The sequence below is a fragment of the Daktulosphaira vitifoliae genome, unplaced genomic scaffold, assembly GCF_025091365.1.
Source record: "Daktulosphaira vitifoliae isolate Bord-2020 unplaced genomic scaffold, ASM2509136v1 Scaffold_3, whole genome shotgun sequence".
Lineage (NCBI taxonomy): Eukaryota > Metazoa > Arthropoda > Insecta > Hemiptera > Phylloxeridae > Daktulosphaira > Daktulosphaira vitifoliae.
In genome coordinates, this window is record NW_026099574.1 from 20,293,726 (window position 1) to 20,306,763 (window position 13,038).

The following is a 13,038-nucleotide window of genomic DNA, read 5'->3' on the forward strand; positions in this document are numbered from 1 at the left end:
CTTTCATTAGATATAATTTTTTTGAAAATTTAACACTTAGCCTGCTCATGGGGGGGGATTTAAAATTGCAACTTTTTTCAAAAATTAACTTTTTCAACTTAATTTTTGAAAATGTTCCGGAAATACTGCGTCCTTTAAACATATATCAAATTAAAGCTTATTTTATGTACTATAAAATGAAAAAAAAAAATTTGTCCCGACACCTTATCTTCTATGTGCAAATGGCTGTCGAAATTATAAAAAAAATGTAATATTTGCGATAAAAATCACCTTTTATAACGATGTTTTTTGTACTTAAAACTGCCATAACTTTTTCAAATATTAACTAATCAAAATAATATTTCTTTATATTGAAACCTTAGGTAATTTTCTTTCATTTGATATCATTTTTTTTTGAAAATCTAACACTTATTCTGCTCACAGGGGGGATTTAAAATAGCAACTTTTTTACAAAAACTAACTTTTTCAACTTAATTTTTGAAAATGTTCCGGAAATACTGCGTCCTTTAAACATATATCAAATTAAAGCTTATTTTATGTACTACTAAATGAAAAAAAAAAATTTGTCCCGACGACCTATCTTCTATGCGCAAAAGGCTACCGTATTTAAAAATATGCTATTTTTTATTAAAATTCTAGGTTTTGTATTTTATTTTATTTTAAAATATTTTATTAGGGGAATAAACTGACTTTCATGAATATTATATAATTTCATTGACATAGAATAAAGTTCATAAGACATATGATATTATACTTATTAACATTTTTTACTTTTTTAAAGTCGAAAAAGTAATTTTTAAATTTGAGTTAGCTTAAATAGCCAATTTTATCATGCAACAAAAATCAACGAATAGTTGCCGAATGGGTAACACCTTGATCTTTAACGCCTAGGGTACGAGGTTCAAATCCGTTTGTGGCTTCTAAAATTTTGCATTTTTTTTTTGAGTTAGAATAGAATTTTCAAATCATTTGATATTTATCTCATTTAGATTCAATAATTTCAATAAATATAAAGGATCTTATCACTATAGTCTCCCCTCGTGAGAAGAAATTGATATTCATGTTAATATTATTTTACTATGTGGTTCTTTTTCTGGCTACGATTTATTTTGCCAACCCTCACTAGACCTACTTTTTTCAACGATACGTCAAATGATTCATTTAAGTTTATGATATTTAAGTTAATGATTAGTTTAAGTTATTACTCTTAAAAATCAAAAAAATATTCCTTATTCAAATAAAAAGTAGCTTAACTAGATTTGTCCATACAAACAATTAAAATCATTAATTTTTAATATTCTTAAATTATTTATTGTCGAATTAAATTTGATATGATAAAAGTATTCAACTACAAAAGTAAATAATTTTACTTTATAATTTATTAATTTTTTAACTCTATTTCTGTGTGCTACTACCAGTCTATAATATGCCAAATTTTTTAGTAATATGTTGCTATATAAATCATAAATTTAAAAAAAAAATGATTTTTAGTTTCACCTGAAGTTAACGATGGAGTTTTACAATTATAATTATATTTTTGATAATATGCTCAATTGAGTAAATCTTTTTAACTACTTTGGTTTGATTGGTTCATTTAATTAAAGTAAATTATTAAAATTAATTAAGTTCTGAATATTTCAATTGCAGAATTTTTTTAAACACCAAAAGTTATTAGGATATGATTACTATTCTTTCTATTTCAGTTATCTATTACGATAAAAATGTAAAAAAATCGAATTTTTCTGACAAATGTACTGTAATTAGTAATTATAAAATTTCCAGATTGCATATTAATCTTAAAAATTTCATTTTTTTCAATTTAATAATGTCAATTTCAAACTTGCAAGTTGAACTATAAGTTATGGTAACAAATTCATTTTTTAGCTTCGATGCGAAGCTGAGAAGGTATTTTTCATTAAAACTTTCACTTTAAAAGACAATAAAAAATAGGTTCAAAATGATTACCTTTAACATATTAAAAATCAAAATCAGTATTAATTTAATACAATTTTTTTTGTTCTTAATTATTTTTTTTATATGTAAATACTTATTTTTTAATAATAAGTAATAATATTAAAACTTAAAAGTAATAAAAAAAGTTTAATTGTACATTTGAAAACATCGCGAAAAGTTTATTTAGAAAAGTATATTTTTTTTTCTGATGAAAGTTCCTTTTGTTTAGTGTATTTATTCATAAGTAACAAAAATTTTTTATTAAAAAGTATTGCATCAATTCCTTTAAATTTGTATACGCATTAAAAGTATATGAATATACATCTCCTTTTTATTTTTATAATATCTCCGTATAAATTACAATATTAAATCATTGAATATCAATTTCATACTAAATTTAATAACTATAATTAGTTTTAATCATATATTATTTTTTAAAATCAAAGAACTACTAATCAGGATATAATTAAAGAAATAAGAGTCAGTAATATTAATATTAAAAAAAATAAGCTGTCCCTCTCCACCATACATCTATGAGTGTAAAATACATTTTAAGAAATGATAAATATATTTATCATTCACTAGTTACCACCAAACTTATTAGTTTTACTCATTCTATTTCAATTCAGGTGCGTATACATGGAGAAAATAAGTTGTTAGTCAAATTAACGCTATAAATTTGTATTATTTTAATTGTATATAAATTAAATTAACACTACACTTTTATAAATAAGAATCTAATTGCATTTGATTATGAATACCACAGTTGTATTCAAGTGCAGTTACTGCACTTGCGGTTAAAATAACCATTCATTTTTGTCGTGTTTAATTGTTGCTTATTTGAACGGCTTGACTCTTTGAGCTATCTGCTCCTACAATACATACATTTTTATAGGGATATACCCTTTTTTTTGTGTATGCCCACTCTGATCTGGGCCTTTTTAAAAATGTTAAAAATGCAACTGTAGGTAAAGATAACTTTTTATAAAAAAAAAAAAACCCACCACATGAGGGTCGTGACACAGAGGTGACGTGGCATAGTTGGATCAAGTATAATGATATCTGACGGTGATTAAAATGACAATAAAAAAAACGTTTCAATGTAAATCTTTAGATAGTGTTTAATTTAAAAAAAATGGTGGATTATTCCAAAAGCTACATGATCTGCTATTTCCTTATTAATATCCTGATTAAGATAAAGTATGTCGAATGAAAAATATATAAATATTATTTCTCATAAAAAAATTGTATTGATCCATACACTTTTCAATAAGTTATAGTATTATCAAGTTAAAAATGTAAAAAATAAAATCGAGAATTTTCTTTTACCATAATAAGGTATATTACATTAGCTTTAATTTAATATAGATATAAAAGTGTCAGACTATCCGGAACATTTTCAAAAGTCAAGTTGAAAAAATTAATTTTTTGTGAAAAAGTTCGAATTTAGCTTCGCATCGAAGCTAAAATAAAAAGTTCAATAATAGTTTATAATTATATTTTTATGAATATTAGTTATTTAACTCGTAAAAATTTATATAAGCCTTATTCATCTACAGATCTCCGTGGCACTTAACCTCAGGAGATAGGCTCCTCTTGTAGAGACGTATTTAGAACTCATATTAGAGTGGGCACGAATAAATCGTTTTTATTCACTATGGCAGAGATCATATTAACTAGTCGACATGTAGAGAGACACTTCGGAGTTCTCTTATGGTTAATTAAAATTTTTATTATGATGTTATTATGCTAATATTATGTCCAGCCAGGTTATGGCCCTTCAGTAATAGAACACAATGCAATATAATCATTAATTGTTTTGAAGTGTATAAAAACAAAAAAAAATAAATACCAATATGTTTTATATTCAGAAATGTGTGTATCACCAAAAAATGTCCCACTGAAAATAAGATGTATAATAATTCTTAGTGACTACAAATGGAATGTAAAACATTGTAGATTTGATATAGATTTGTAACCAATAGCGAACTATACGTAGATTTCATGTGTGTGAATTGACTAGAAACTCCTTTTTTTTTTTTTTTTGAGAAAAATGGCTATATTATAGACCGCAAAACTGTTTTAGTGATCTTTGGTGAGATTTTTTTAAATATTTTTTGTTGCATTTAATTGGTCATTGTGATAGAACCTTTTCATGGGCATTTAATGGAATTCGTAAGAGGATAGTTGAATTTAAGGGTATCATTTTTTTATTGATCTTATCCACATAGGAGCACTGATTTAGTGATATATTTTTATTAAGTATATGTATTATTTATTACATGTATTAAAATTTGATACAGTAATAATTCATTTAATACTTCAGGTATATATTTTGTTTCGTGTACTTAGGGTGATAATTATAAATTTTTATTTATGTAAATAAATAAAATTTAAAATTAAGGTCTTCAAGTTTGTATCCTAATCCTATTTTTTCATTACAAATAATTGTTAATCTTACCCTTTCTTATCCGAAAATCGCATTATTGATTTTAATGGATAATACGGCTTTATAGGTCCTATAGCACTGTGACTATGACATACAAATAATTTTTTGATCAAAATGTTTTTTATAGTACCATTTTTAACGAAATTATGTGTCACTTTTGAATTTTTTGGAGCTCGAAAAAGAAATAAATTACAAAAGTTTTTTTTCAATTTATGTAAAACGAATAAATATTATATATTAAAATAAATCCAACCTTGACCCTCATTTGGCTATAAACATAGAACAAATTCTTGTGGCACTAACTTTGATACTTATTTAAGAACTTTAAACTTAAAATTTTATTGCAACAATATTTAACTATTTTTTCAATGACTACTATAAAATAGCAACTTATTTTCTATTAACTTTATTAAATATAGAAAAATACTTTAGAAAATGTTAAAAATATGTTTTATTTAATAACTCATTCATAATTTATGAATAAATATTGTATTATATAATGTTAACCAAGTGTTCTCAGGTCAAAGCTTTTTCAAAAATTTTAACTCAATTTTTAGTGATTTTTTGTTTTGACAAGTTTAAAGTCTAATATTAAATAAAAAGTGAAATTTCTGATCCTAATTATGATAAACATTTTTTTATTTTTTATCTAACTTATATTTTTTGTATACAAGTGTGTTAAATTTTCATTAGTGTGTAATTTGATGGTTAGGTTGGTGGCACTGATAGGTATTTAATATTTCTGAGACTATCGATAGTTTAAGCGGCTCCCTATTCCTACCAATGGCAATCAATTTTCAATATGATTGCCCGACAATGACGGCGAGAGACACTGACTACAGCGCACCCGTGTTGGTTCTCTTCGTAAATTTTGTGCATAGTGTCACTTCAATTGAAATTTTGTTTTAAATTTTTGTATATTTCTAGGTAATTTATAAATTTTACACCATACGTGTTCTGCACTTTGTATAATGGATTTTCTGAATTAAAGGTAAATAATCATTTTAGATATATATTAACCGACGTTTAGTGAACAATAGAATTCAATAAAAATGGTATGACTAATGATCGAGGAAATACCGTGATTGGCTTTGTTATATGATAATTTTATCAACTCTTAAATTATTTCATTTATCGTTTTTAAATATCTGCTCTTTGATTTCTATTATTATTTACCAAAGATTAAATGTATATCAAGATTTAGTGGGGTTTTAAATGAACCCTATTTTTTATGTAAAGAGATAATATTGGAAGGGGAGGGGTTCTATGAAAAGTGTTGCCCTGCCCCTTCCCCATGTTATACTTATTTGGGATTCTACAAAATCTTTTTCCGTGAATTGTGATCATTAATAATTTGCACAAGGGTTCATTGATCTTAACCTATAAGTATCTATGTATTAATATTACCTCTATGTAAATTTTGTTAACATGGTCCTTTTTATATTTATAAAAATTATGCTCGATTTGATGTTTAATAAATAATAGTTAAAGAATAATTTAAATTATCTATGTATTAATATAAATATAATATATATTATAATTTCTATTATAACAAATTGAATAGCTGCTACCAAAGTAATGCCTGCATCCCATTGGGCTTAATTAAAAGAATAATAGTGCAGAGTTTAATCAATATTGTACAAATATAACTAAAATATTAATTTATTAAATGAATTGCAAAAATTTTCCTCAAACAACTTTATACCTAAAAAAACATATATTTTTACCTAAATATGGTCCAATTAAAATATCATACCATTATCTGGTGCTTATTTAGGTAAGCTATTGCAAATGGACTATAAATTTTTAAGCGTAAAATTTTAAGACATTCATTTTATTATAATAGAATAAATGGCCCTGATACCTTAACAATTTTTAAGATATAGAAGTATAATAAATATAAATTGTGAATTTCTGTAATATATCTATATCTGTTATGTTGTACACTAGCTTAAAAATTATAATTTACACATTATTTATATATATTTTTTAATGCTTAAGTAATTTTAAAAGGAGTAATAATAGATATTGATACATAAATGATATGTAGCAAAATATTGCTAAATTTTTATCGTGTATTACAATATACTGGAAGGCAATAAGTCTTCTAGTTAATGTAATAAATATATTTTAAATGTATTTGGAATACATATTAAAGTACTTCAAGCTAAACATTTTTAGAGAAATGTATTTTAAATAAAAATATAAACCTTTTGAAATCTTTTTTTTAATAATTAATATTTATCAAAAAAACAATTATTTGGCACAATTCAAGAACTTAAGGTGTTCCTCATTATATTAAAATAATTGTTTATATCATTTTTAGGGGTAAATTTTTTTTAAAATCCTTGTTTCATAAAATTTTAATGTATTTCAAAATGTAGACAGTTAATATAATCAAGGAAGGATATAATTTCAGGTTATGTTAGACTGTCCTAGTCTAAAGCTTTTGATTGGCCCATCATTTTACAAAACCATTAGCTTCGGTCTTAATTTATCTTTCATAATTAAACCACTAAACTAATTTAAAAAAAATATATATTTTTAATGTCTTTTAGAGTTTTTCATTTATTATTATTTAGCCCAATATGTTAAATAGTATTTAAAATGTATTTTTTTTTAATTTTTGCTAATTCTTAGGCCTTTGATATATTATTTTATCCTTTAAAAAAAAATTATCACTTCACGTCATATTCAAATTTTTGCACATATACTATGAGTGTGACTGACCTGCCCTGATTTTTACTAAAATTTAGACTAGAGCAAATGTCTCTATGTGCATATAATACATATCTTTATTGAGCCAAAATTAAAAATAGTTCTTAATGAAATGTTTTGATTTAAATGTATTAATATAAAAAAATACTTGTAATGTTTTTGAATATCATTAATGTTTATCAGTAATTTTCATTACAAAATTTTAAGTAGTCTAGTTACCTCTATGGCAATTTTATATCAAGAATGTTAATATAGATTTATTTTAAAAAAGTGACAAAGTTGAATTTTTTTAATTTGATCATTCTATTAGTTCAATGTTGTTTCTGTCATGAAATTGAAATTGTAATTTATCATAAGCCATTGGCAGCTAGAACATTATGGTTAAATAAATACCTTTTCAGTTTCACATTGAAACTAAAATGAATGCATACAAATGTATTTAGTACTTCAGATACATAGTATAACTGAATTAAATAGTTTTTGTTTAATAATAATTTAAAAAATAACTAATTTTTACTGTCTTGCCTAATTGAATTTTTTTTTATATATAAAGGTTGCACAACTATTGATAAATGAAATAAAATGTTATATATTTAAAGTTTTATTATTTAAATAACAATAAATTAGTTAACTGAAAAAAATGAAACAATTTTTATTTTTATTAAAAAAAGTAATTGATATTATTCTTATAATTTAATATTTAAAGAAGTTAATTTGGTAGCTAAAGGCAAGAATTGAATGAAAAAATGAATTTAGTTTAATTTATATTTTATTATTTTTCTATACTTTGAGACATTTTTTAGAAAATTAGTAGTTATTTCTAAAATAGTTATAGATAAATCTAACTATTACATATAATTTTACAAATTTTAGCTCTCACTCTTACAGGAAAAAATTTACATCAATGTATTTTTTGATAGTTTTTGATAGAACTCTTCTTCCTTGATTAATAATAGAACTTTAACAAGGTTATGTATTAAAAAATATATTGATTTGTTATGTTCTATTTAGTAGTCATTTAAATGTAGTTCATATTTAATATATATTATATGTATCCAAAAAAAACTATTATTCCTATCAAACACCTATAAATAATGGCAATTCAATAAAAATTGAACAAAATTAGAATCTTAATAAAATTTAAATTGATGTTGAATATTCTTTTTTATTGTAGGAATTCAATGAAAGTTAAACTGTGATATTCATTATTGAAGAATTGTTTATTTATAATTAAATATTAGTCTTTACTCCACACCTATATTGGTGTCTTTAGAAAAGTTAATTTATTTGTTGTTGGATAAGAAGGAAGAAGAGATATATTCGTCCCAGTAGGCGAAACGTAAAGACACGACGGACGTCTACGCAGAACGCGGGGGTGCTTCTCGTGTCTTCGGAGGAAGGGACGACGCCCGTTCCGAATCCAATCAGCAACCGCGTTGGATACCTCCCTCGATAATTAGACGCGATGCACTCGCCCAAGAGGATAATAATGACGTTGTGTTTCGCAAGGTTCGCGGAATACTTAATAAACTTACTCCCGACAAATTTCAAAAATTGAGTGATGACATTTTACAAATTGGTTTAAACACTAGTGATGTTTTAAAAGGTGTCATATTTTTGATTTTTGAAAAAGCTCTAGATGAACCTAAGTACAGTTCTATGTACGCACAGTTGTGCAAACGACTTAGTGATGAGACTTCAAATTTCTTAATTGATCAAGATCCTAACACTTTTCGTGAGTTACTATTAAAAAGGTGCAAAGTAGAGTTTGACAATCGTTCAAAAGCTACTGCTGAATTTGAAAATGACAATAGTTCTCCATTATCGCCAGAAGATGAAGAACGTCGACAAGTAATTATATAATTTCATGTAATAATTAAAGTATATATTTTTAATTAAGTTTTATTAAATTAAAGGTGGCCAAGCGTAAAATGCTTGGAAACATTCGATTTATCGGTGAACTTGGTAAATTGGAAATTGTGGCAGAACAAATATTGCATATGTGCATCCAACAGTTATTCCCACGCAAGTCCAATGTCAAGGACACGTCGGAGGACCTCGAGTGCTTGTGTCAGATAATGAAAACTTGTGGAAGAATATTAGACACTGAAAAGGCAAAGCCACTAATGAATCAGTATTTTGATAGAATTTCTCAGTATGCTGAACATCCTGAGTTACCTTTAAGAATAAAATTTATGTTGATGGACACAATTCAACTTAGGAAAGACAACTGGGTGCCACGTAAAGCTACAACTACTGAAGGACCAATGCTTATGGATCAGGTAAATTCTGTTTTTTTTTTTTTTTTATCAAAATTAATTCATTTTGAGGAATTTAAATGGAGTTTAATGGTCAATCATTCAGAATTAACTTGTGATACTCTGACTCAAAACAAGTTAGACATGAATCATTGTTGCAAATTGTAATAAAAAGAGCCTACAAAAAAGTGGTTTGAAGATTAAACAATTAAAAAAATATTAAGAAAAATTATTGTTAACAAAATTTTTTAATTTGGATTATGGTCACCCATACACAATGTCAAAATACTTGGCGTCTGTACACATTATTAATTTTTGATATTATATTTTAATTCTTAAAATTATGGTATTACAAACATCTAAATTATTTATGAATATTACTAAGTACCAGAACTTGATCTCATTATATTTATTATTTAATAAATTATTTTGACAATTACAGTTATTGAATTTTCTAATTAAAAATAAATAAATTTTTCTATTAAGAAAATTATTACTAACAAATAATAAAATGATCTTCTACATGTTGAGTATACATTGTACTTACTAATAAGTACATAAAATATATTCTATATAGCTAATTTTTTTTTTTCTAAGGTTACTGATATTGTAAGCGGGGAAACTAATGGACAAAACCAAAGAAGTATCCAATTGCAAAATGTTAACCAGTCCAAAGAAATGTTTAGACGCTCACTGAAAATACGAGATGATATGATAAGTTCTACTCCGGTATTACCATTTAATTCAACAATGCCTGATAAATTTAATTCAATAAATGGTTTTACGAATTCCTCAAATAACTATTATAATGTGAATGGACGAAAAAATCCAGGACTTTTGAATCTAAATTCTGGCAACAATTATTATTCCCCAGCTAGAGTAAATTATACTATAAACACTCAGCAGACAAATAATGTCAATAGTAACATGAATAACAACAATATGAAAGATCTGGGCCCAAATATTAAAAAACTTCTACGTGCTCAACAAGGTACGAAGCCAGAAGATATGTCACTACGTCCAGCTGCTAACAGTATGTTATGCAAACCTATTCAAATTAAACCTCCTCCATTATCAATGACTATGGGACAAACACATCAAAATAAGCCAGTAACAGAGGTGCAGCAAATACAATTTAAACAAACTGGACAAGAGAAACATAAACACCAAAAAAAAGATAAAGGCGTTTCTAAAGAAGAAGCCATTAAAAAAGGTTTAGATATTTTAGATAAACTTGGTACTGATCCATCAATGGATGCTAATAAAGCAGCTAAATCATTTGGTGATATAAAAGTGCCTGAACGTTATCTGGCAGATGTAATGTATGTTCTTCTTTTTGATAGACTTCGAAAAAGAGTTGATTTAGATGAAGACTTACTGCTTCGTTTTACTCAAGAGACAAAAAAACAATGTATTATTTCTAATACAAATGCTTTAGATTGTCTAAAACGATTTTTATTAAAAGGTCCAGATTATGAATCTGATGATGACAAAACTTTATATAAACGTTTTGCTAAGTATGCTGCAGAATTTTGTCAAAGTTCAACTACTCTATCAGAACTTGCAGATACTGTAGAAAATGGTAGAAGGTATCCTGCATTATTAATGCTTTTACAAGAATTGAATGAAAAAATTGGAAAATCTGAATTATTGGCAATATTTAAAGAAAGTAAAATAAATTTACTAAACACATTACCAGAATCATTACGAACTAAAGAGCAGTTGGCTGAGATTTTACAAGAACAAAATTTGACATTCTTATTTCCGTTGTTGGGTATACAATCAGATTTATGGAAACAAATTACTAGTGATCCCAATCCAACACAATTTTATAAATGGATTAAAGAAAATTTAGATCCAGTTCACTATACTGATCCAGGCTTTATAACTGCTTTAACTACTGTAATGGTGAAATATATAACTCAAGAGACAAATAGTGGAGAAGGATCTGCCTCTAAGACTGATCTCGAAAAAGAGAAAAGTCTAATTGAAAAATTTAAACCCATTATGCGAACGTTTTTTGATGAACGTATTGATTTACAAATGAATTCTATTTATGCTTTACAATCCTATTTCTTTTCTTTAGATTTCCCTAAAGGATTATTATTAAGATGGTTCAATTTAATGTATGAATTAGAAATAGTAGAAGAAGAAGCATTTTTAAAATGGCGAGAAGATGTGACTGATGTATATCCTGGAAAAGGAAAGGCATTATTCCAAGTTAATACATGGTTAACCTGGTTAGCCGAAGCTGAGTCGGAAGATGAAGAAGATGATGACGATTAGATTTTATAATAAAATGTTCCACATTTTTCCGGTTTTTGGTTCTCCTGTAGAATTAATTATGTTTGTTTAATATAGTAATTTACTTATTCTTGTAAATGCCTTTTGTGGGGCAAATTATCTTATTTATAATTTTGCCAAACATTTATTAATATAAAATCATATATGACTTAAAAAATTCTAAAAATAATTTGACAAGAAAATTTGTAAAAAAAAAAAAAAAAAATCGTTTTGCTAAATTTTGTGTTATACTTCAAATTATACCTCATTTTGGTTAATTTTATCAATTATTTTTTGCTAATAAGTTCCCTAAAATTCATGTTACATTATTTAAGTATATCAATAAATGTATATTAGACAAAAATACATGGTTATGTATGAAATAATTTATTAGCTATCAACTAAAATTTATAATTTAGACAAATTTAAAACTTATCATAATGTTTATTAATTTATAGATTTATTTGATAATATACTATTTAGTTAAATTAAAGAGATGTCTGTATATGCAGCAGTGGTGTATGTAGATTTTTAAATGGGGAGGGGACAGGGATACTTTTTTGCTCATCACTGAAGTTGTGAATTTTGTAGAAAAAAAGGTTGGGGCTCGTTTTTTAACTTTTTTTTTTTATATATTACATATAATAAAGTATATTACATTAGCTTTAATTTAATATATATATAAAAGTGTCAGACTATCCGGAACATTTTCAAAAGTCAAGTTGAAAAAATTAATTTTTTGTGAAAAAGTTGTCATTTTAAATACCCCCCCTGTGGGCAGTTAAAGGGTCAGATTTAAAAAAAAGTATACCAAATGAAATGTAATGATATCATGCATCTATATAAAAAATTATATTAATTTGGTTATTTTAAAGAAAGTTGTAGCAATTTTTAGTAAAAAAATTTCGAAAATTAGCGATTTTTAAATTTATAATTTTTTTGGAGGTTTCCCCAATTTACGGGAACGATGGAATTTTTTTCAATTTTTGAGGGTAATGTCTTCGACTAGATACGATTTGTGATCTTTTGACGTATCATTGAAAGAAATCGGTTCGGTGAGAGCTGAGAAAAAGTGGTAACAGACACAAAAAAAAAATAAAANGAGAGCTGAGAAAAAGTGGTAACAGACACAAAAAAAAATGCATCTTAATAAAACCAATACCTTCTCAGCTTCGCATCGAAGCTAAATAAATAAACATATCATAGTAAAATTAATACCTTCTCAGCTTCGTATCGAAGCTAAAATAAAAAGTTCAATAATAGTTTATAATTATATTTTTATGAATATTAGTTATTTAACTCGTAAAAATTTATATAAGCCTTATTCATCTACAGATCTCCGTGGCACTTAACCTCAGGAGATAGGCTCCTCTTGTA

The 13,038-nt window shown here is 25.5% G+C and overlaps 1 protein-coding gene across 1 annotated transcript; it reads left to right on the plus strand.

The window, feature by feature from the left end:
• The first annotated feature begins 5,204 nt into the window (after positions 1-5,204).
• Positions 5,205-12,025, plus strand: LOC126902276 (eukaryotic translation initiation factor 4 gamma 2). Its single transcript, XM_050679365.1, has 4 exons — positions 5,205-5,393; positions 8,295-8,971; positions 9,037-9,402; positions 9,976-12,025. Exons 2-4 carry the CDS (start codon positions 8,780-8,782, stop codon positions 11,662-11,664), a joined length of 2,247 nt encoding a protein of 748 aa, XP_050535322.1. The 5' UTR covers positions 5,205-5,393; positions 8,295-8,779; the 3' UTR covers positions 11,665-12,025.
• The last annotated feature ends 1,013 nt before the right edge of the window (positions 12,026-13,038 follow it).